This window comes from Pan paniscus, chromosome 4, assembly GCF_029289425.2.
Source record: "Pan paniscus chromosome 4, NHGRI_mPanPan1-v2.0_pri, whole genome shotgun sequence".
In the NCBI taxonomy this organism is placed as follows: Eukaryota; Metazoa; Chordata; class Mammalia; order Primates; family Hominidae; genus Pan; species Pan paniscus.
In genome coordinates, this window is record NC_073253.2 from 133652295 (window position 1) to 133677310 (window position 25016).

General features: G+C 43.2%; 1 protein-coding gene across 3 annotated transcripts in view; it reads left to right on the forward strand.

Moving 5' to 3' along the window:
• Nucleotides 1–25016, forward strand: part of KDM3B (lysine demethylase 3B) — an 84512-nt gene that overhangs the window by 24359 nt on the left and 35137 nt on the right. For 2 of the 3 annotated variants that reach the window (XM_008954713.7, XM_034960580.3), the window contains exons 4-11: nucleotides 636–741; nucleotides 2500–2624; nucleotides 4446–4520; nucleotides 9148–9747; nucleotides 14149–15397; nucleotides 16306–16507; nucleotides 21318–21532; nucleotides 23007–23159. In XM_008954713.7, the coding sequence (XP_008952961.4) occupies nucleotides 636–741; nucleotides 2500–2624; nucleotides 4446–4520; nucleotides 9148–9747; nucleotides 14149–15397; nucleotides 16306–16507; nucleotides 21318–21532; nucleotides 23007–23159 (2725 nt within the window). The remainder of the gene's footprint in view (nucleotides 1–635; nucleotides 742–2499; nucleotides 2625–4445; nucleotides 4521–9147; nucleotides 9748–14148; nucleotides 15398–16305; nucleotides 16508–21317; nucleotides 21533–23006; nucleotides 23160–25016) is intronic. The other variant, XM_034960581.3, reaches the window with a different exon arrangement.

Below are 25016 nucleotides of genomic sequence, written 5' to 3' on the forward strand. Positions count from 1 at the left end.
AATGATGATTTCTTTGTTGATATGTCTTCCTTGCTTGTTAGGCCTCATTCCCTCTCAGCAACCTTGCTTTATTCATATTTATAATCCTAGTGCTTTATGAGATAGCACTTAGTAAATGTTGGATAAATACTGAAATAAGCAAAAAGATTTGCGAGGAATACAATGTTTTATGGTCAGATAAGTATGAGAAACACTGGCCTAAATAAGTTTCTTTCCTGTATGACTTCTCAGAGCCTTTAATAGGCTATTGTATGTAGAAAGATATGTAATATTTCCTAATCCTAATTGATCCTAGCATTCTTAATTTTTGCAGAACATCTCATGAGACTAGAGTTCTCTTTTTTTGTTGTTCACAAGAGACAGGGTCTTGTTCTGTCACCTAGGCTGGAATGCAATGGCGCAGCCATAGCTCAATGCAGCCTCAAACTCCTGGGTTCAAGCGATCCTCCTGCCTTGGCCTCCCAAAGTACTAAGATTACAGGCATGATCACCACGCCTAGCCTGAGACTAAGGTTCTATAGATATTGTTTGGCAAATGTTGATATACATCTCCTTAGGATATGATTTTTCTCAGCTTATTAGATGTTTGCTATTCATTTTAACATTCAGTTGTTTTCTTCTTTTATCTTTACCAGATGGGAACAGATAGCCAAAACCAGATTATTTTGGAACATGCTGCACTGAGAGAAACAGTTAATGCTTTGATCAGTGACCAAAAGCTACAAGAGATATTCAGCCGAGGTAAGAACGGATAGTCTTCTGTCCCTGAACTCTGATTCAGGTGAATGATCACTGTTGAGTGATAGTATGGAATCCCATGCAACCTTAAACATTTGTACTTATCTCCTTTTTGTGGGCAGAGTCAGATGCCACATGAAAGATAATAATTATTATTCATTAAAAAATAAAAATAAAGAGTATCTTCAGGTAGCTGGATCTCTAAAATAGAGATCTCATTCTCTCTCCATCACTCACTCGTCTTATGGAGGTGTCTGTAACAGAGGTGAGACTGTGTTATTCTGTCTAAGGTCCATCCATCCCCTTAAAGATGCTCTTAGAACAAAAACAGGATCTCATTCAGACCAGTGTTTCTGGTTCATTCTGCATTTCATAATATACAGTTTTATTGTGAGTTGAGTTTTAGTTTTTTTTATTTCTTAAATATTGCCATGTACTAGACAGTGTTAAGGCATTGGGGATATAGCAATTAATTAGAAAATCTTTGCTTTTTTAACTTAAAATCTGCAAGTTTCTTAAGAACTAAAAACTTAACACCAACAAATAACACCTTGGAGTGCAAGATATAAAGTAATGTGTTCACAGACTCATTCACGTTAAAAGCATGTTGTTTTTAATAATGAAAAAAATTATTAGCTTTCAAGTTCAGATACAAGTTTTGCCCAAGATTCTACACAAAAGGTAAACTATTGGCTTCATTTATGTCGTACATTCACTCCCCTTCCTTTCTTGATCTCATAATAATCATTATTTTCAGGGAAATAGTTTCCTTGTTTCTCTTTTGTCAAAATAAACCTAAACAGGTAAAGGTAGAAAAACTGACCTATTGGGGAAGGAAGGTGCCAGGATAAAATGATGTTAAATAATCAAGGAAAGATACGGCAGAAGAAAGAATATGAGGAAAATTGGTAGCAGAAAAGAAAATTGAGTGGACAGGAGAGGTAGGGAGATACATATATATATATATAGATTATATATATCATGATATATATAGAGATATATATAGATATAATGTATAGAAAAGTTACGGAAGCTTAATTTTAGCTCTGATAGAGAATAATCTAAAATTGGTAATGATTTAGCTATATAGTCTCAAATGTACAAGGATATGTGGGAGAGAGAAACTGTCCTTAGAGGATAGCTTAAATTGCAGGGTAACATTACCTGCTGATAAAGTAATATATTTGAAACTGCGTTCCTAGGAAGACAGGTGCTATATTTATATTTGTTCAGCCTATTATTAGTGCAGAAGGCTGGAAACTTCATAAATTGAACTCTTCACCCACTGTTATTGAAAGTCAGATACCAGAATGTAAATGGTCATATATAAACATAACATAACATAACAGCACTTTCAACTTAGTGGCCTCCCACTTTTTTCATGTACATGTAGTTAGATACATGTCAGGTATCTACCTACATTTTCATACTACCGTAGTTTTTTATTTGGAAGTTTCCTTTCCCTTCCTATAATACTTGCAGAACTGGAAGATTGAGGCAAGGGGGAGTTGGAGGGCTGGGAAATTCTAAGGAATTTCCAAATAAATGAAGAATTTACAAAGACCACTGGAAGAAACCATTCAGGTTTTGTTTTTAAATTGCTCAGTATGGTAAATCTGGAATTGCTCATTTGTTCAGTTCTATAAAAGAGGACCAAAAGTGCCAAATATTTACATTATCTAATTTTCCTTTGGCTTTTAGAAACAATTATGAAATATAGCTTAGCCAAAAATACTCAATACTGACTGATCTCCCTTTTAGGTCCCTACAGTGTTCAAGGTCACAGGGTCAAAGTATATCAGCCAGAGGGGGAAGAAGGGTGGCTCTATGGTGTTGTGAGCCATCAAGACTCCATCACTCGTCTTATGGAGGTGTCTGTAACTGAGGTGAGACTCTGTGTTATTCTGTCTAAGGTCCATCCATCCCCTTAAAGAGGATGGTTTAGATAGGCGAGCACTTCATTATGTGTAAGACGACTTGGGTTTCATCCCTGGCTCTATTACTTAATAGTTGTATAACCCCTAGAAAGGCTATTGAATTTTCTTAACTTCACTGTTCTCATCTATAAACTAGAGGTAAATATGTAAACCCCCACTGACCTTACAACACTGTTTTGGGTCCTGAGATAAAGTATCTGAAAGTGCTTTGAAATCTGTAAAACAATATATAAATGTATGATAGTAGTAGTATTATATTCATAAAGGTTAGTAGTTGGAGTGCAGTGGTGCGATCACAGCTCACTGCAGCATTTGCCTCTCGGGCTCAAGCAGTTCTCCCACCTCACCCTCTGGAGTAGCTGGCACTACAGGCGTGTGCCACCACACCTAGCTAATTTTTCTATTTTTTGTAGAGAAGGAGTCTTGCTATGTTGCCTGGCTGGTCTCAAACTCCTGAGCTCAAGTGATCCGCCCACCTCAGCCTCCCAAAGTGTTGGGATTACAGGCATGAACCACTGCACCCGGCCAGAATATTATTATATTATATTTATTTATATGATATATATGAGTTATATGATATATAATTTATATGATATATATGATATAATTTATATGCTCTATAATTATATAAGTCACACTTTAGTAACAAATAAGATCATATAGTACATATAGTTATATAATTTACCTTTTTTACTTAATTGTATATAATGAGCATTTTTGTATGTAAATGTAAAGATCTGTCTCATCCTTTAAAATAGATGCGTTCTTTTCCACTACATGGATATATCATGACTAATCTAAAATTGATAGACATTTAAATCATTGCCAATATTTTCACTAATACATATGTCACAGTGAACATCCTTGAACATCTTTTTACATTATTTATTGGAATAAATTTATATGTATAATTGCTAGGTCAAAGAATATGCACAATAAATTTGAAATTTTCTATCAAATTGCCCCCCACTGAGTTTTTATTCTTTAATAGTAGAATGATTCTTTTTTAAACAGAGTCTCACTGTGTTGCCCAGGCTGGTCTCGAACTCCTGGTCCTCCTGCCTCAGCCTCCCAAAGTGCTGGGGTTACAGGCATGATCCACCATGCCCAGCCTGGAGTGATTTTTTTTTTTTTTTTTTTCTTTTTGAGACAGAGTTTTGCTTTTGTTGCCCAAGCTGGAGTGCAATGGCACGATCTCGGCTCACTGCAACCTCCGCCTCCCAGGTTCAAGCAATTCTCCTGCCTCAGCCTCCTGATTCACTGAGATTACAGACACGCCACCACACCCAGCTAATTTTTTGTATTTTTAGTAGAAACAGGGTTTCACCATGTTGGCCAGGCTGGTCTTGAACTGCTGACCTCAGGTGATCCACCCACCTTGGCCTCCCAAAATGCTGAGATTACAGATGTGAACCACCGCACCCAGCCCTAGAGTGATTCTTTTAAAGATTATTGGTTCTGAAGGTTTTTTGTTTCATACTATACAGAATAGGACAGTTTTAGAGATACAGGATTCAGAATTAACATCGCTAAAAGACACACTTGGACATGAATTCACTTCTTTCATTCATTCACTTAAATATTTGAATGCTTACCATATTCTAGACCTGTTGTAGCAGTAAATGAGACAGTAGAGATCTCTGCTCTCATGGAGCTTTCATTCTAGTAGGTGAGTTGAATCAATAAAGAGATAATTACATTGATTAGGAAATTATATAATTATGTCTTTATGGACAAGGCATTAAATATCTTTTTCCCCTCCTACTGTAGAGTGGTGAGATCAAGTCGGTAGATCCCAGACTAATCCATGTGATGCTGATGGATAATTCAACGCCTCAAAGCGAGGTACAGTAATGGACTGCATTCCTGAGCAGACTCATGAGCTTGCATTATCTTGCTGTGTGTAGATCCCTTATATATGTGTTTTCCATGGATGCCTTTTGAGTTGTTCAACTTTAGCCACTGTACATTTTTTTGCTCTCTCCACAGTCTGTCTAATTAAGGGGGGATATTCTCAAGAAAGAGACCTAGTTTGAGCAAACCCTTTTAAGCATGACTATGTTCCCTAGTTCTTGTAAAGTGCAAGGCTGGTTTCTTCCTATATTCTGTCAGGACAGGTATATTTGAAAGATATAGTAGTCAGTTAAAAGTGCAATAAGCAGTAGTAATACTCGTGATCTACCAAGTAACAAGAAGTGAAGGATAAACTACGTCCACTTTTTTTTTTTTCCATTCGGTGGCAGTGAGCTCCGAGGGAGTCTGAAATTCTGTATTCCCAAGTAGAATCAATTCAAGCTGGTACCTAGTTCAGTGCTCAGCCCCCAGTGGATTGGTTACTCCATAATTGTTATGAACCAGCCCAACTCTTGGTTTATTCAGAATTAATATAGCCCCAAAAAAGATACATTAAAGCTCTCTGGGCCAGGCGCAGTGGCTCACGCCTGTAATCCCAGCACTTTGGGAGGCCGAGGCAGGCGGATCACCTGAGGTCAGGAATTCAAGACCAGCCTGGCCAACGTGGTGAAACCCTGTCTCTACAAAAATACAAAAAAAAAAAATAGCCAGGCCTGATGGTGGGTGCCTGTAATCCCAGCTACTCGGGAGGCCGAGGTGGGAGAATCGCTAGAACCTGGGACGTGGAGGTTGCAATGAGCTGAGATCGCACCATTGCACTCCAGCCTGGGCGATAGAGCAAGACTCCGTCTCAAAAAAAATAAGTAAATAAATAAAAATCTCTGCCTGAACCAATCAAGTAATTCTGTGTGAATTTCCTTCAGTTGACCAGCTGTCCACATATTCCTCACAGTATCTTAGCACCTCTGTAATATTGCTGTCGTTGCCACTCCTGCTAAGTATATAGTCTTTCTTCATCTTTATCCAGTCATTCTTGACTTCCTAAAACGAGATCAGAATAGGAAAAGAAAAAAAAAATTTTTTTTTTGAGGCAGGGTCTCGCTATCTTGCCCAGTCTGGTCTCAAACTCTCACCTAAGCCTCCCAAAGTGCTGGGATGACAGGCATGAGCCACTGCACCTGGCCAGGGTTAAATTTAAAAACTGTTTACTACGTGTAATATTACCACAAACAGGGTAAGTCTCTTGACTGTGTTTGCATGCCAAAAACACCTGCTACTTTGATCGTGTATTGGTCCCCTTTTTTGTTCCTTTCCTTATTTCATTCCTTCATTAAGCATATATTGTATGCCAGGTACTGTTCAGCTGGCCAAATAGAACTGGGGAGTACTGGTCTCAATGTTGTAGGCTGCTTACTCACGTATGAGTAGCTCACTGTAAGTAGGACTTACATATAAGTTGTTTAGGGACTGGTAGTAGGTTGCTGTGAGCCAGGCTCTGCAAGTTGGCTGGATGACTTATAGGTGGGATGTTTGTTTTTGTTTTTTTCTTTTTTTTTTGAGATGGAGTCTTGCTCTGTCGCCCATGCTGGAGTGCAGTGGGGTGATCTTGGCTCACTGCAAGCTCCGCCTCCCGGGTTCACGCCATTCTCCTGCCTCAGCCTCCCGAGTAGCTGGGACTACAGGCGCCCGCTACCACGCCCGGCTAATTTTTTGTATTTTTAGTAGAGACGGGGTTTCACCGTGTTAGCCAGGATGGTCTCGATCTCCTGACCTCGTGATCCGCCCGCCTCGGCCTCCCAAAGTGCTGGGATTACAGGCGTGAGCCACCGCGCCCGGCCGTTCAAGTGATTCTTATGTCTCAGCCTCCTGAGTAGCTGGGACTACAGGCGCACACCACCATGCCCAGCTAATTTTTGTGTTTTTAGTAGAGACAGGGTTTCACCATATTGACCAGGCTGGTGTCAAACTCCTGACCTCGCGATCCGCCCACCTTGGCCTCCCAAAGTTCTGGGTTTACAGGCGCGAACCACCACGCCTGGTGATCTTTGGTTTTTAGCAGCAGATGTTGGTTCTTCCTTTTTTGGTATTAACATGATATTACTGTTTTCTTTGCTAGCAGAGTCCAATTATTTTTTATAGTTCTGCCAAGTTTTATAGTAACCCTTTTTAGAGATCCATGATCACCTCATCTCCTTTAAGTATGGGTGAATGAACAAGAAAGAACAGAGTTCACTGATTGTGATCTGCAACAGTGAAAACTGTGTGGTGATAGAGATTGAGAAAGAATTTAAAAGCTTTTAAAAATCAAAAGAGGCCGAGGCAGGTGGATCACCTGAGGTCAGAGTTTGAGAACAGCCTGGCCAACATGATGAAACCCTGTCTCTACTAAAAAACACAAAAATTAGCTGGGCGTAGTGGCGGGCACCTGTAATCCCACCTACTTGGGAGGCTGAGGCAAGAAAATCGCTTGAACACAGGAGGCGGAGGTTGCAGTGAGCTGAGATTGTGCTATTGCACTCCAGCCTGGGTGACAAGAGCAAAACTCCGTCTCAAAAAAAAAGAAGAAAAAAATCAAGGCCAGGCACGGTGGCTCACGCCTGTAATCCCAACACTTTGGGAGGCCGAGGCGGCTGGATCACGAGGTCAGGAGATCGAGACCACGGTGAAGCCCCGTCTCTACTAAAAATACAAAAAAAATTAGCCGGGCGCGGTGGCGGGCACCTGTAGTCCCAGCTACTCTGGAGGCTGAGGTAGGAGAATGGCGTGAACCTGGGAGGTAGAGCTTGCAGTGAGCCGAGATCGTGCCACTGCACTCCAGCCTGGGCGACAGAGCAAGACTCCGACTTAAAAAAAAAAAAAAAAAGTCAAAAGAAAACAACACTTAGCAAACAGATAAAGTTCTTGAATGAAAGGTTTAGAGGCTGGGCGTGGTGGCTCATACCTGTAATCCCAGCACTTTGGGAGGCCGAGGTGGGCAGATCACCTGAGGTCAGGAGTTCGAGACCAGCCTGGCCAACATGGCGAAACCTCATCTCTACTAAAAAAATACAAAAATTAGGCCAGGCGCAGTGGCTCACACTTGTAATTCCAGCACTTTGGGAGGCTGAGGTGGGTAGATTACCTGAGGTCAGGAGTTCAAGACCAACCTGGCCAGCATGGTGAAACCCTGTCTCTACTAAAAATACAAAAAATTAGCTGGGCATGGTGGCAGGCACCTGTAGTCCCAGCTACTTGGGAGGCTGAGGCAGGAGAATCGCTTGAGCCTAGGAGGCGGAGGTTGTCGTGAGCTGAAATCACGCCATTGCACTCCAGCCTGCACGACAAGAGTGAAACTCTTGTCTCAAAAAAAAAAAAAAAAATTAGCCGGGTGTGGTGGCACACACCTGTAGTCCCAGCTCCTGGGGAGGCTGAGGCAAGACAATCACTTGAACCCGTTAGGTGGAGGTTGCAGTGAGCCAAGATTGTGCCACTGCACTCCAGCCTGGGCAACAGAGCAAGGCTCCATCTCAGAAAAAAAAAAAAAAAAAAAAAAGGAAAGAAAGGTTTAGAAACTTAGATAATATTACCAAAAGTATAGGCAAACAAAAGTTAATCTTGAGCTTTGCATAACAGTTTTTTGTTTTGTTTTGTTTTGTTTTTTGACAAGGAGTTTCCCTCTTGTCGCCCAGGCTGGAGTGCAGTGGCGCAATCTCGGCTCACTGCAACCTTCCCCTCCCGGGTTCAAGTGATTCTCCTGCATCAGCCTCCCCAGTAGCTGGGATTACAGGCATGCACCACCATGCCTGGCTGATTTTGTATTTTTAGTAGAGACAGGGTTTCACCATGTTGCCCAGGCTGGTCTCAAACTCCTGACCTCAGGTAGATCCACCCACCTCAGCCTCCCAAAGTGTTGGGATTACAGGCATGAGCCAACACGCCAGGCCTCCTGGGTTCAAGCGATTCCCTTGCCTCAGCCTCCCAAGTTGCTGGGACTACAGGCATACGCCACCACACCCGGCTAATTTTTTATATTTTAGTAGAGATGGGGTTTCACCATGTTGGCCAGGATGGTCTCAATCTCCTGACCTTGTGATCTGCCCGCCTTGGCCTCCCAAACTGCTGGGATTACAGGCGTGAGCCACTGTGCCCAGCCCAGGTTCACTTTTCCTTTGGTCACAGACTCACAAACGTTGGTTTAGTGACTTCTGGTTAGAGAAGATGTCCTATTTCAGTACTTAAAATGCAAGTTTCTTTCAAGCAAGGAGATAAATATGTAATAAAGTGAGTAATAAAGGGGTAAATGAGCTCCCACCCTAGCTTTAGCACTCTATTTTGTAAAAGAAACTCAACAAATTGTTAAAACCCTCAAAGAAGTCCATTTAAGGCAGTGTAATGTTTTATTTAAGAGAAAGTTTGCCAAGTGAGTTAACCTCTAGTAACTATTATCTTGAATGTGTGTGTATAAATTGAGTCACAGAAAGATTAGAGCTTTTAACAAAGGGGATGTTTTAGAACTGGCATTGGAACTTGGCAGTCTATGCCTGCTTTGTCTGCTTCTAGAGATGGGAAAGAGCTAATGGTGTGTGGTATTCACAGGATGAAAGTTTCCTTGTAATCTTTTTTGAATTTTGTTTTGTAGGGGGGTACGTTAAAAGCAGTAAAATCTTCCAAAGGAAAGAAGAAGAGAGAAAGCATAGAGGGGAAAGATGGCCGGAGGAGGAAAAGTGCTTCGGACTCTGGGTGTGACCCTGCATCAAAGAAATTAAAAGGAGACAGGGGTGAAGTAGACAGTAATGGGAGCGATGGAGGTGAGGCAAGCCGAGGGCCCTGGAAAGGAGGGAATGCCAGTGGAGAGCCAGGGCTGGATCAGAGAGCCAAGCAGCCACCGTCTACATTTGTCCCCCAGATAAACCGCAACATTCGCTTTGCCACTTACACCAAAGAAAACGGCAGGACTCTGGTGGTGCAGGATGAGCCTGTAGGTGGGGACACACCTGCATCTTTCACTCCATATTCTACAGCCACAGGTCAGACACCTTTGGCCCCAGAGGTGGGTGGAGCCGAAAACAAAGAGGCAGGAAAAACACTGGAACAAGTTGGCCAGGGCATAGTGGCTTCCGCAGCTGTGGTCACTACCGCCAGCTCCACCCCAAACACAGTGAGGATCTCAGACACTGGCCTTGCAGCAGGGACTGTGCCAGAAAAACAGAAAGGCAGCCGGTCGCAGGCCTCGGGAGAGGTGAGTTACTTCAGGGGCAGATTTGCAAGATTTGGGTTTACTCTTTCGCCCTCCTTTATTGCTAACATTAAAAAACATTCAAGTGCCCCAGGGAAGGAGTATTTCTGAGATGTGCTTAAATTATACTCTGTGGAAGGCCTTTACTGCTCACTGGGCAAATGTGTATAGTTTAATAACTTTATCAGCTCTTAAAAGGCACCGGAACAGTTGGGTGAATCAAAAACTGATGATACAACCTAATTTAAAGACATGTTAAAGTAGATCTGGTGGGGAATGTTTTAAATTCAATTATCTATTTAGTTCATGTAGTGATCAAGCCTCTGCTAGGCCTATAAGAGGTGAGGTTAATGAATTACAGTATTGGTAATAGTGAATACTATAATTAAGGCTATGTGTGCAAGCTACCATTACCCTGTTTTCAATTCATCATTTTCTGTGGTATTTTCCCTTGAGGCTGAGTTAATTTCCATCATTTGATATGGCCATGGAAGGTTTTTTCTCCCTATCTTCATCTTTTTAAGCCTTACCTGAAAATTTGATGGATTTCATCACAACAGTATCTGATTTCCTTTGTTCTTTATCTGATATGCATATATTGTTGCTAAAATGGAACCTCTGTTAAATGTAAGTTAACATCAAGTTGTCTCCCTAATCCAAAATATCAAAATCAGTATAATATATTCTTTTTGACTAATTTTGGTCACCAAAATATGATTTATGGTGCTAGTCATCTTTTTTTTCCCCAAACAGCTATTAACTCAAGCTAAAATATGAAATACAGAAATAAAATGCTTAATGATTTTTAAAAATTATATATAGGAAACTACTGTGTGCTGAGTACTGTATATTATATATAAGGAATTGAAACTTCTATTTGAAGGAGCTCACATCCTAAAACGGAATCATTTCAGAAAAAACAATGCCAGACAAAACATGACAAACGTGACTTCTTTCCCTCCCCAACAAGTGCAGATTGTTAATCCCTAGTGTGCAGGGATAGGGAGGGAGAGGAAATGTCCACACAGACGAGGAGAAGGCCTGTAAATGCAAATTTCACGCTGTTGATGGTTTGTCCTGTTAGTTGACCAGCATTCCCAGGATAACCAGGTGAGGATCTTATATGGATTTCCAGTGTAAATCATCATAGTGTCTGAATTATTTAAAAACAACTCCATGTTGGCCAGGCACAGTAGCTCACGCCTGTAATCCCAGCACTTTGGGAGGCCAAGGCGGGCGGATCACAAGGTCAGGAGATCAAGACCATCCTGGCTAACACGGTGAAACCCCATCTCTACTAAAAATACAAAAAAATTAGCCGGGCGTGGCGGCTAGTTTAGTAGTAGTAGTCCCAGCTACTCGGGAGGCTGAGGCAGGAGGATGGCGTGAACCTGGGAGGTGGAGCTTGCAGTGAGCCGAGATTGTGCCACTGCACTCCAGCCTGGGCGACAGAGCAAGACTATGTCTCAAAAAAACAAAACAAAACAAAAACAACTCCATGTCAAAGGCAGTGTGAATGTAAATGGAGCTTACAAAATAGACCAGGTTTTACATGCTATAAAAGAGATCCATTGAATGCTGCTACTCTTAGAGTAGCAAAGCTGAATATATGAAATTCAGATTCAAAGAGTATTTTCTTTTAAACAGGTTGAGGGAATTTCTGTGACTATGACAGTCATGTTGCTGTGTTTCTGTTTGGTTCTTCTTCTAGGATATGATTTAAAAGTATAGAAATGAGCCAGGCATAGTACAGCTCGTGCCTGTAATCCTAGCACTTTGGGAGGCCGAGGCGGGCGGATCACGAGGTCAGGAGATCGAGACCATCCTGGCTAACACGGTGAAACCCCGTCTCTACTAAAAATACAAAAAATTAGCTGGGCGTGGTGGCAAGCGCCTGTAGTCTCAGCTACTCGGGAGGCTGAGGCAGGAGAATGGCGTGAACCCGGGAGGCAGAGCTTGCAGTGAGCCAAGATTGTGCCACTGCACTCCAGCTTGGGCAACAGAGCGAGACTCCGTCTTAAAAAAAAAAGAAAAAAAAGAAAAATAAGCTGGGCTTGGTGGCATGTGTCTGTAATCCTAGCTACCCAGGAGGCTGAGGCAGGAGAATCACTTGAACCTGGGAGGCGGAGATTGCAGTGAGCCAAGATTGCGCCACTGCACTCCAGCTTGGGTGACAGAGCGAGACTCCGTCTCAAAAAATAAATAAATAAATGTGTAGAAATGAATGTTTTCATTACAATGCCTGATCTAAAATAAAGACAGAGCCAACAGGAAACTTCTTGCCCTAAAAACTGGCTTGACATGAGTTTCTCATCACCTTTTTATAAGAAAAGGATTTGGAATTTAATCATTTGAAGGAAAATGAAAGACCATCCAAATTATTTTTCATTCATGTGTGTATTTATTTTTAAAGGGTAACTTTAGGAGTGAAACATGAGCTACCCATGCTAGTTCCTTGCAGTCATGCAGGTATCAAGGCTCCTGGCCAAATCCTGCCTGTGAAGCAACAGCGGCACCTCAGGGCTGTGTCTGTTCTTTTTCTCTATTGTGGGGAGGAAGTTTAAGTCAATACTTACTGGTTAGTAGGAAGATAAAGAAAAAAGAAAAGGAGTTTTATTTTTTAACTCTAAAATACCCTGAAGTAGTCTCTGTAGCAGAGACAGAGGCAAGCCTAGGTGGCCTGCTTGATTCGTACGTCTCTATGCTACTCCTCAAGGAAATCCTGAATGTTAACTCCTCTTGTGTATTTAAAGAATAGTTTAATTAAAACTCTCTCCCCTCTTTATAAGAGTATAGCCCTTTTGTTTATCGGGAATCACTTTTTTTTTAATTGTAGTAAAATACACATAATGTAAAACTTACAACTTTAAAATGTACAATTCTGTGGCATTTAGTACATTTACAGTGTTGCGAAACTGTGAAGACTATCTAGATCCAGAAATTTCATCACCCCAAAAGGAAAACTCCATATCCATTAAGTGGTGATGGAATAATTTTTATTTCCAGTGTTTTAAAGTGAATATTAAGGTATATCATCCTCTACTACTTGAAAGTAATCTATGGTTAGCAAGTCAAATACTAGGATCTGTGTTTTATTAAATTAATAAATATAAGTTTGGGCTCATACCTACCTATGGGTCTCTTCTCTCTCTCTCTCTCTCTCTCTGTGTGTGTGTGTGTGTGTGTGTGTGTGTGTGTGTGTGTCCCTTTCTCTTGTCTGTATCTGGGTACATTAATATATAGGAAAGTCCTTCCTTTTTTTTTTTTTCTGTGAGGGAATCTTGCCCTGTTGCCAGGCTGGAGTGCAGTGGCACGATCTGGGCTCACTGCAACCTCCGCCTCCTGGGTTCAAGCAATTCTCCCGCCTCAGCCTTCCGAGTAGCTGGGACTACAGGCACGTGCCACCATGCCCGGCTCATTTTTTGTATTTTTAGTAGAGACAGGGTTTCACCGTGTTGGCCAGGATGGTCTTGACCTCCAGACCTCGTGATCCGCCCACATCAGCCTCCCAAAGTACTGGGATTACAGGCATGAGCCACCGCGCCAGGCCCCATTCTTCTTTATACAGTCATTCACAAGCAGACGTTAACATTTTGAAGGTAAAAGAAGGAAAGGGGAGTGTTCTATTATTTCATTCTTCAGTTATGCTGAAGGCTTTTTTTGGGATATTGTCAGTATATACATTTATCCTCTTTGGATTCTTATTAGATTCTAATTATAACAAAGGTCTTGGTAAATAGCTTGCTTTCTTTAATTTAGCATCTTTACGTCTAACATTAATTGAAGTAGATATTCAACTTGTAGGTTGACTTGAACCCATAAATAGATGCCAAAATCCAAAAGGGTCCATGTTGTGGACTTTCAGATTAATAAGGAAAACACTTTTCTTTAACGTGCAGTAGGCTTGTCCTAGGATTAAAGCCACTTTTTGTAAAATGGGCAATTTTACAGTAGCCTAAATAAATGAAAACTTTAACAATAGCTCCCAAGGTCATTGAGATATATTAATATTACAGGGGTCACTGTAAAAGCTGATGTCTATTCAGGAACCCTTTTCTCCAGTTCCTTAGAGGAGCTCTTCACTTCCAAATAGATAGCAAAAAGCCTACAAGGCCTTCTAGCACTGTGACGACCAATTGGATAACAACCAAGGGAATTGCAGGATGAATGACATCCTGCTATCTCTGGTTCACCTTGCTAAAGATGCCCTCAGTGTAGTCTGTGGCAGATTTCTTCCCCACTGCTGGTGAACTCCAGTTACAAGAGCAGATCCATGGAATTGTAAAAGAGAAAAGTTGATGGACCCCCAAGAAATATTGATCTGGTGATAGTGAGGTCCAAGAAAGAGATCATTAGATTGTCATGAGAAGCCAGCATCACTAATTCAGGCTATCTTCCTTTCAGAATTCAAGAAATTCTATTCTGGCCTCTTCTGGATTTGGAGCACCTCTCCCTAGTTCATCGCAACCTTTGACTTTTGGAAGTGGAAGGAGCCAGTCCAATGGTGTTCTAGCCACAGAGAACAAACCTTTGGGCTTCTCTTTTGGCTGTAGCTCTGCACAAGAGGCACAGAAAGACACTGATCTCTCCAAAAACTTGTTTTTTCAATGCATGTCCCAAACTTTACCTACCAGTAACTACTTCACTACTGTTTCAGAGAGTTTGGCTGATGATTCTTCTAGTCGGGACTCATTCAAACAAAGCCTTGAGAGCCTGAGCTCAGGCCTGTGTAAAGGCAGATCCGTTCTTGGAACAGACACTAAGCCAGGCTCTAAGGCTGGCAGCTCTGTGGACCGGAAAGTGCCTGCAGAGTCCATGCCCACCCTCACTCCAGCCTTCCCACGGAGCCTCCTAAATGCCCGTACCCCAGAGAATCATGAAAATCTATTTTTACAGCCCCCCAAATTGTCCCGAGAAGAGCCTTCTAATCCTTTCCTGGCATTTGTGGAGAAAGTTGAACACAGCCCTTTCAGTAGTTTTGCATCTCAGGCATCAGGTAGCTCCTCTTCTGCTACCACTGTCACCTCCAAGGTGGCACCCAGCTGGCCCGAGTCTCACTCCTCTGCAGATTCGGCATCTTTAGCAAAGAAGAAACCCCTCTTCATTACAACTGACTCCTCCAAGCTAGTATCTGGTGTTCTGGGCTCAGCTCTTACCAGTGGGGGCCCAAGCCTCTCTGCCATGGGGAATGGCCGCTCCAGCTCGCCCACCAGCAGCCTCACTCAGCCCATTGAGATGCCAACTCTCTCCTCCAGCCCCACAGAGGAGAGGCCAACTGTGGGGCCTGGGCAGCAGGACAATCCCCTCCTCAAAACCTTTAGTAACGTCTTTGGCAGGCACTCAGGCGGCTTTCTGTCCTCCCCGGCAGATTTTTCACAGGAGAACAAAGCTCCTTTTGAAGCTGTGAAAAGGTTCTCACTGGATGAACGAAGCTTGGCTTGCAGACAAGACTCGGACTCCAGCACCAACAGTGACCTGTCAGATTTGAGTGACTCTGAGGAGCAGCTGCAGGCTAAGACAGGCCTGAAGGGAATTCCAGAGCACCTGATGGGGAAGCTGGGCCCCAATGGGGAGCGCAGTGCTGAGCTGTTGCTGGGCAAAAGCAAAGGGAAGCAGGCCCCCAAGGGCCGGCCTCGGACTGCCCCCCTGAAAGGTGATCCTGCTGGGGCTATATTTGGGCTTTGCTCTGGCACTGGGCTCAAATGCCTGTTGTGTTCTTGTGCAGCAGAGGCACTCACTTTGATGGAGAGTTCTGTAATCTCATAGAATTACAGAGCCAAGAGGACCTGGCAGAGGCCCCTCGTCAGGCCTGGTTCAGGGCAGGATTGCATCTAAACCGGCACTGTAGGAGGGGTGTCTGTCCCAAATAATGATAATCCCCCAAAGGAGGACTCTTGATCTTCCTTGGCGGTCAGTTATTTTTGGTCAGGAACTATTTCTTTGCATTTGTCTCATCCCTTTTTCTTCACTTTGGCCCATCCTCTTTACTTCAGAGGGGTTACTGGGAACTGGTATCCATTCCCACATAGCAGACATTTGTAGACTTGATGAAGCAGAGAGAATCACCCCTCAGTTTGCTCCTCTCTGAAACCTACATAAGGATTTTAACAGCTCTATCAAAATCCATTAACTTGTGTGGTGTGAGGTTATGGTCCAGAAGTGGGTAAAACAAAGTCTCATGGTAAAAGTGGCTGTTCTCAATAGGAATTGCTATGTTGTGGGAGCTCAAGAGGTCCTGATGAACAGAATAGCCATATCGTGAGAGACTAGAGGCAGGTGATGGCTACATTCTGGCTTCTTGTGTTTTTCACATCCATATTCAAAGTTGTTTTGCCATAGTGGGGCACTTCCCACAAGTTCTGCATGGTTCTTAGCTCCCAATGGAAGCTTCTTTGCTCCTTGCTTTCCCTTCCTGTCAAGGATGGACATAATGGGTACATGCCCAAGCAGGGAAAGGAGTAGCAACCCAGGTCAGGACAAATGTCTGTCCCCAAAAGAATCATGCTATTGGTTCCTGTTTACACCTCATGACAAACTTTTCTTCTCTCCCCCTTGCCACAGTTGGCCAGTCAGTGCTGAAAGATGTAAGCAAAGTGAAGAAGCTGAAGCAATCTGGAGAGCCCTTCCTGCAGGATGGGTCATGCATCAATGTGGCACCTCATCTGCACAAGTGTCGTGAATGCCGCCTGGAGCGGTACCGGAAGTTTAAGGAACAGGAGCAAGATGATTCTACTGTAGCCTGCCGTTTCTTTCACTTCCGGAGGTACCCAAACTCCTGTTTTCCTCCTTTGCTAGTTTTCATTAGTGACACATAACTTCCACTCTTTCTCTGAGTCTATAAACATGTTTCATCATCTTGGTCTTTGCTTTCCTCAACTCCTTTGCTCTCAGCGTCTGTGAAGAGGCTCTGGCATAGTAGTCACTTAGTTGTTTGGATTGTAAAATGACATGTGATTTTGTCCGTGGAGAATTAAAATTGAGCAGTGTTAGCTGCAGCTCTGTGCTATTCCCTGAGTAATTCCTAGCTTGGGTTGGTTCTATTTGAAACCACTATTATAAGCAGAAGGACTGCATTTCATATTATGGATCTACCTGACTGCTTATTCCTCCTCAGTGCTAGAGTAACTTGAGTCATGTTAAAAAGACGGGGAGGTAAGATTTGGAGATAATGTGAAGCATCTTTGAAATAGATATAACTGATGGAAATGTGGGAATATCGTCTGCTTTTACCAAACAATATCTCTTTAGTTACTTTTCTTCTGCTTGATAAACTTAGAAGGGGAGTTTCTTCTGAGTGACCTTTCAAGAATCTTTAATTTTTAAAGTAAATCCAAATGGTTTACCAATATGGTGTGGATTCACTTAGCAAATGTTTATTGAGCATTTAATGTGTGCCAACCCTTGTTCTGGCCATTGAATATTCAGCAGTGAACAACAAAAAAATCAAATTTCAGCCCTCAGAAGGTTTGGGGAGGCAGACAGTAAATAAGGAAAAAAGGCCAAGCATGATTACATGCCTTTAACTCCAGCACTTTGGGAGGCCGAAGCAGAAGGATCACTTGAGACCAGCATGGGCAACATAGTGAGACCTAGTCTCTACAGAAAATTTTAAAAATTAGCTGAGTGTGGTGGCACACACCTGTAATTCCAGCTACTCAGGAGGCTGAGGTGGGAGGATCACTTGAGCCCAGGAGGTCAAAGCTGCATTGAGCCTTGATCGTACCACTGCACTCCAGCCTTAGAAGCAAAGCGAGGCTCTCTCTAAAAGAAAAAGAAAAAATAATAAGTGATATGTCAGCTGATAATAACTATGAGAAAAATAAGGAAAGAGGATTGAAGTGTGAGGATGCTAGAGAGGCTACAGTTTTAAACAGGATGATCTGAGAAAGTGAGAGTTGAGGAACAGCCTGCAGGAGGTGAAAGAATACACCACACTGTGACAGGTATTCCAGACAGGTGCAAGCATCCCAAAGCTGGAGTATTTCTGGTGTGTCCATAAAGTTAGGTTGCTAAAATAGAATAAGCAAAGAAGGAAAAGGAGTTGAGGTGAATGAGTTAATGATGGGTCCACATTTTAAAGGGCTATTCCAAAGGCCTTGGTTTTTACTCTGATGAGAAGTCATTGGAGGCCTTGAGCTGATGCGTGACACTGATTAATGTTTTAAAAGGCCACTTTGGCCACCTTTTTGAGAATAAGCTATGTAGAGGCAAGGGCAGAAGCAGAGAAGTTAGGAGGCTGTTGGAATTATCCAAGTGAGAAATGATGGGGCTTGGACCAGGGAGATAGTGATGGACATGATGAGAAGTAGTTGAAGATAGAGTAGACATAATTTTCTAATGAATTAGATATGAAGTATGAAAGAAAGGACTTAAGGATGATTCTATGTCTGGTTGTAGATATGTCTTTTGGCCTAAAAACAGGAAGAATGAGATTGCCATTTACTGATAAAGAGATTCTTTAGGGAAAAGCAGGTTTGGGGAGGAAAAGGGGGAGTTTTAACTTGGCCGTGTTAAATTTGAGATGCTTGTTAGATTTTCAAAGGAAAATACTGAGAAGGCAGCTGGGGATACAGCTCTAGAGTTAAGGGAAGGGGTCCTACCTGGAGATATAAATTTGGATATCACCAGGTATTTAAAGCTGTCAGTCTAAGTGAGATCAGAGCATAGATAAAGAAGAATAGCAGTCCAGGGACCAAACTCTGGTACTCTCCAATGTTTAGAGGTGAGAAAGATGGAAGCAACTAGTAAAGGAGACTGAGAAAGAACAGCTAGTGAAGTAGCAGGAAAACTAGGCAGTGAGGTATCCCAGAAGACAACTAAAGAAAGTATTTCCAGGAAGGAATAATGAACTGTGTCAAATGTTGCTGACTTGAATGGGGGCAGTAGCTCACGCTTGTAATCCGAGGATCTTGGGAGGCTAAGGTTGAAGGATCACTTGAGGCCAGCAGTTTGAGACCACCCTGAACGATGTAGTGAGACCCTGTCTCTACAAAAAATAATAGTAATAATAATATATATTTTTTTTGAGACGGAGTCTTGCCCTGTTGCCCAGGCTGGAGTGCAATGGCGTGGTCTTGGCTCACTGCAACCTCCATCTCCTGGGTTCAAGCGATTCTCCTGCCTCAGTCTCCTGAGTAGCTGGGATTATAGGTGCGCGCCACCATGCTCGGCTAATTTTTTGTATTTTTGGTAGAGACAGGGTTTCACCACATTGGCCAGGCTGGTCTTGAACTCCTAACCTGAGGTGATCTGCTTGCCTCAGCCTCCCAAAGTGCAGGGCTTATGGGTGTGAGCCACTGCACCCAGCACAAAACAATTTTTAATAAAAAAGTAAAAATGTTGCTGACAGGTCATGTTACATATGGACTAGAAGTGACTGATTTAGCAAGGTAGAATTACCTTATCAAAATAGTTTTGCCAGATTGGTAGGGGAATTGCCTGATTGTAGGGAAGAAAATAAAAGGGAAAGGAACCTATGGCAATGAGTATAGACAACTCTTCTTTTTTTTTAGACGGAGTCTTGCTGCCCAGGCTGGAGTGCAGTGGCGCAATCTTGGCTCACTGCAATCTCCGCCTCCCGGGTTCACGCCATTCTCCTGCCTCAGCCTCCCGAGTAGCTGGGACTACAGGTGCCCGCCACCACACCCAGCTAATTTTTTGTATTTTTAGTAGAGACAGGGTTTCACCGTGTTAGCCAGGATGGTCTTGATCTCCTGACCTCGTGATCCGCCCGCCTCAGCCTCCCAAAGTGCTGGGATTACAGGCGTGAGCCACCACGCCCGGCCAAGTATAGACAGCTCTTTAGAGGAACTTTGCTCAAGCGGATAAATGGAGGGAGGGTATGGCTTGAGAGGATTTTTGTGGTAGAAATTGGAGCAAATTTATGTGCTGGCAGCAGTGATCTGATAGAGAAGAAAATAGATGATGTTGAAAAGAGAGGAGAGATTTAGTGGAGAAATGCCTTTGGGTTGGGGAAAAGTGATAGGATGTAGTAGGAGATACTGGCCTTTGCTGGTTCAGAGCAGCGGGAACTCATGGAATATGTGGGCCAAGTTGCAGGGAAGTGTGGTAGTGTCGTGGTGGGAGCTTGTGGAGGTTGTCTTCTGGCTCCTCTTTTCTCAGTGGAATAGAAAACAAGGTCCTCACGGGGGAAGTAATATTGGAGGTATGAATAGAAGGAAGGTATGAAAATAGGCATCTAGAAGAGGGAATGTACCAAGAAACTGTATTGTGACTGTCAGGCAATATTAAGGACTCACTTGATGTAGGTAGACATGAATTTAAAGTGTTAAAAGGCCAGGCACAGTGGCTTATGCCTATAATCCCTACACTTTGGAAGGCCGAGGTGGGCGGATCGCTTAAGCCCAGGTGTTTGAAATTGGCCTGGGCAACATGGCAAGACCCTGTCTCTACAAACAGTTTTAAAAAATGAAAAATTAGGCCAGGCGCAGTGGCTCACGCCTGTAATCCCAGCACTTTGGGAGGCCGAGGCAGGTGGATCACAAGGTCGGGAGATCGAGACCATCCTGGCTTAACATGGTAAAACCCCGTCTCTACTAAAAATACAAAAACAAAATCAGCTGGGCGTGGTGGCAGGTGCCTGTAGTTCCAGCTACTGGGGAGGCTGAGGCGGGAGAATGGCGTGAACCCCGGAGGAGGCGTTTGCAGTGAGCCAAGATCGCACCACTGCACTCCATCCTGGGTGGCAGAGCGAGACTCTGTCTCAAAAAAAAATTAAAAAATAAAAAATTAGCTGGATGTGGTGGCGTGTCCCTGTAGTCCCAGCTACTTGAGAAGCTGAGGTGGCAGGATTGTTTGAGCCCAGGAGGTCAAGGCTGCAGTGAGCTGTGATGGCACCACTGTGCTCCAGCCTGGGTAACAGAACGCAACTTTGTCTCCAAAAAATAAATAAATAAATTGTTACAATGAAAGTGGCTCTGTGTTGGCCGGGAGTGGTGTGGTTCATGCCTGTAATCCCAGCACTTTGGAAGACCGAAGCAGGCGGATCTCTTGAGGTCAGTAGTTCAAGACCAGCCTGGGCAGTAGTTCAAGACCAGCCTGGGCAACGTGGCGAAACCCTGTCTCTACTAAAAATACAAAAATTAGCTGGGCATGGTGGCGTGCGCCTATAGTCCCAGCTACTCAAGAGGCTGAGGCAGGAGAATTAATTGAACGCAGGAGGCGGAGGTTGCAGTGAGCCGAGATCATGCCACGGCACTCCAGCCTGGGTGACAGAGCAAGACTCTGTCTTAAAAAAAAAAAAAAAAAAATTGGAAAGTGGGTCTGTGTTTTTCTCTGGTCACATTCAGCAGTATGGGTGCAGGTGTAGAACAGGTGAATGGAAAAACTAAGAGGAACTCTGGGACAGCTTTTTAAAGAATCTAGACCTACTAAATGTTATGTTAACAAGCTTTACTATTAGCAGAGAATGCATACTGTTTTGGTCGACTGTGGTGAAAATTCTTAGTCTGATTCCTGTTGTCTCATTTTACTTCTGTTTAGGTCCCAGGAGTTTAGGTGTGTGTTAGTTTGCGTTGCTCCTGCGATTTACCATGTATTTGATCATGTCTCAGGTTGATCTTCACTCGAAAGGGGGTACTCCGTGTGGAGGGGTTTTTAAGCCCCCAGCAAAGTGACCCTGATGCCATGAACCTGTGGATTCCCTCTTCCTCCCTAGCAGAAGGGATAGATCTAGAGACCTCAAAATACATCCTGGCCAATGTTGGGGACCAGTTCTGCCAGCTCGTAATGTCTGAGAAGGAGGCCATGATGATGGTGGAGCCACACCGTAAGTCACCTTCTCACTTGTCTTCCAGGTGCTCCTAGTGAAAAACTTTTATTTTCTTTCACTTAACGGGAAGATTGGGGACAGTGGCAGATGGCATTTTCTGTGAATGAATTAAGACCGATAAGACTTCTCTTTGTAGCAACCTGTCGTTGAGACCTTAACTATATCCAGCAGACCTCATTCTTTCAGTCTTTGGCAATTAACAAACCAAATACTCCTTCTCTGCTTGCCTTTCGTTTTTGTAGCACAGCAGCCATAACATCCATTTAAATTCCCATTTGGGTTTGCCTCACTCTGAATATTTTCAGTTTGCTTTGAACCAATTTGTATTAATAAGCTCTGTGGTTTGTAAATAGATGGTGTGCTACTAGGTGCCATGTTTCATACCTAGAACCCACATTATTCATACATTTCAAATATTTCCATGTCTGTAAGATACTATGCCCTATTTTCCAGACTAAGAAAAATTATACTGTGAAATTATATCCTAAATTTCTTTTTTTTTTTTTTTTTTTTTTTTGAGACAGAGTCTCGCTCTGTCGCCCAGGCTGGAGTGCAGTGGCACAGTCTCGGCTCACTGCAACCTCCACCTCCCAGGTTCACACCATTCTCCTGCCTCACCCTCCTGAGTAGCTGGGACTACAGGCGCCCACCACCAAGCCCGGCTAATTTTTTGTGTTTTTAGTAGGGACAGGGTTTCGCCGTGTTAGCCAGGATGGTCTCGATCTCCTGACCTCGTGATCTGCCCGCCTCAGCCTTCCAAAGTGCTGGGGTTACATGTGTGAGCCACCGCGCCCAGCCCTGTATCCTAAATTTCAAGGGAGGAATCCTCTTATTTTTAAACTCCCCCAGTTAAAAATTTTTCAATTCCGGCTGGGCGCAGTGGCTCATGCCTGTAATCCCAGCAACTTTGGGAGGCAGAGGCAGGCAGATCACGAGGTCAGGAGTTCAAGACCAGCCTGGCCCATATGGTGAAACCCCGTCTCTACTAAAACTACAAAAATTAGCTGGGCTTGGTGGCGGGTGCCTGTAATCCCAGCTACTCGGGAGGCTGAGGCAGGAGAATGGTGTGAACCTGGGAGGCGGAGCTTGCAGTGAGCCGAGATCGTGCCACTGCACTCCAGCTTGGGTGACAAAGCGAGACTCCATCTCAAAAAAATATATATATATATATTTTTACAATTCCTTAAGTGACAACATGTGGCAGTAATTCCTTTTTGACAATAGGTTATATCCTGGTATTACCATGAGCCCTTGAAATACCATTATATTATAAATAAGTTATATAGTCTCTTTGTTCAGAAATACTAGAAATTATTGTATTTTGTTTCTCCTACAATTATAGAAACACAGACTTTATGAATCTTTGAGTTTTATTGCTGAACAAAATAGCTTGAGTAGGGATCAGTGGGTCTGGGGTCTTTTGCTATTGGTCAGGATGATCAATGCCAATTCTGTTTCCTCTTTCCACCAGAGAAAGTGGCATGGAAGCGAGCTGTGCGTGGTGTACGGGAGATGTGTGATGTGTGTGAAACAACTCTCTTCAACATCCACTGGGTTTGTCGCAAATGTGGATTTGGGGTCTGCCTTGACTGTTACCGGCTCAGGAAAAGCCGGCCACGCAGTGGTAAGTAAACATTGTCCTGTGTAGCTCGAAAGGTAACGTGGAGGTATGTCCATGATGTTGTGGGATTTGAAAATTGAGGCAGGAATGGGCTTATGCCTCTCTTTAGCTACTTGGCTTCATTCAACTTTGTTGTATTTTAAGACCTTAAAATGGCAAATACTTAGCCTAGGAAGGCTGAAACAAGACAAGAAGGATTATTCTTAATTTTTCCTTGTTTTTTTTTTTTGTTTGTTTTTTTTAAGGCAGGTTCTCGCTCTGTTGCCCAGGTTGGAGCGCAGCAGCACAATCATGGCTTACTGCACCCTTGACCTCCTAGGCTCAAGTGATCCTCCTCGACCTCTCAGAGTGCTGGGAATCATAGGCATGAGCCACCGTACCTGTGTTTTTTTTTAAATAACATCTTTATTGAGATGTAATTCACATGCCATAAAATTCACCCCTTTTAATGTGTACAAGGCTTAGCGTGGTGGCTCATGCCTGTAATTCCAGGACTTTGAGAGGAAGATAGGAGGATCACTTGAGGCCAGGGGTTTGAGACCAGTCTGGGTAACACAGCAAGACCCCATCTCTACAAAATAAAATAAAATTAGCTAGCTAGATATGGTGGCACATGCTTGTAGTCACAGCTACTCAGGAGGCTGAGGCAGGAGGATCACCTGAGCTCAGAGTTTGAGGTTATAGTGAGCTATGATCATACCACTGCACTCCAGCCTGGGCAACAGAGTGAGACCTGTCTAAAAATCAATTAATTAAGGTAAATCTACAAGGTTGTACAGCCATTATCTAATTCCATTTTCATCACCCCACACCCCACCTGACAACCCATACCTGTTACCAGTCACTGTCGATTCCTCCTCAGCCCTTGGCATCCACTAGTCCACTTTTTTCTCTTTTTTTTTTTGAGACTAATGCTATTTTAACAAGTAGTCTGCTTTTTTCTCTGTAGATTTGCCTATTCTGGACATGTCATAAAAATAGAATCGGCCAGGCGCCATGGCTCACGCCTGTAATCCCAGCACTTTGGGAGGCCAAGGCGGGCAGATCACAAGGTCAGGAGTTCGAGACCAGCCTGGCCAATATGGTGAAACCCTGTCTCTACTAAAAATACAAAAATTAGCCGGGCATGGTGGCACATGCCTGTAATCCCAGCTACTCAAGAGGCTGAGGCAGGAGAATCGCTTGAACCCGGGAGACGGAGGTTGCAGTGAGCTGAGATCACGCCACTGTACTCCAACCTGGGCAACAGAGCAAGACTTCATCTCAAAAAAAAAAAAAAACCAAAACATACACTATTGTGTCTAGTCTAGTGCATAGCTAAGTAACTTGCTAAACAGTTTGATTCTTCCAAGGCTTGCTTTACACTTTGTTATGCCTTCTGTGACTAGCCCTTTTCACTTAGTGTAATGTTTTAAAGTTTCATCTGTGTTTTAGCACATGTGAACCATTCATTCCTTTGCATTGCCAAATAATACTCCTTTTTTGGATACACTTCATTTTGTTTATTCACCAGTTGATGGACTTTTGGGTTGCCTCCGCATTTGGCTATTATGAATAGTGCTGCTGTGAACATTTGTGTACAGTTTTTTTGTGTGAACGTATGGTTGCATTTCTCTTGAGTATATATATACATGTAGGAGTGGAATTGGCTAGGGCATACGACAATTCTACTTTTAACCTTTTGAGGAACTGCCAGACTATATTCTAAAGTAGCTGCACTATGTTACAATCCCACCAGTAATGTATGAGGGAATTTTCCACATTCTTGCCAGCACTTGTCCTTTGTCTTTTTTGTTATAGCCATCACAGTGGCTGTGAAGTAGTATCTGATTGTGTCGTTTTGATTTGCTTTCCCCTGGT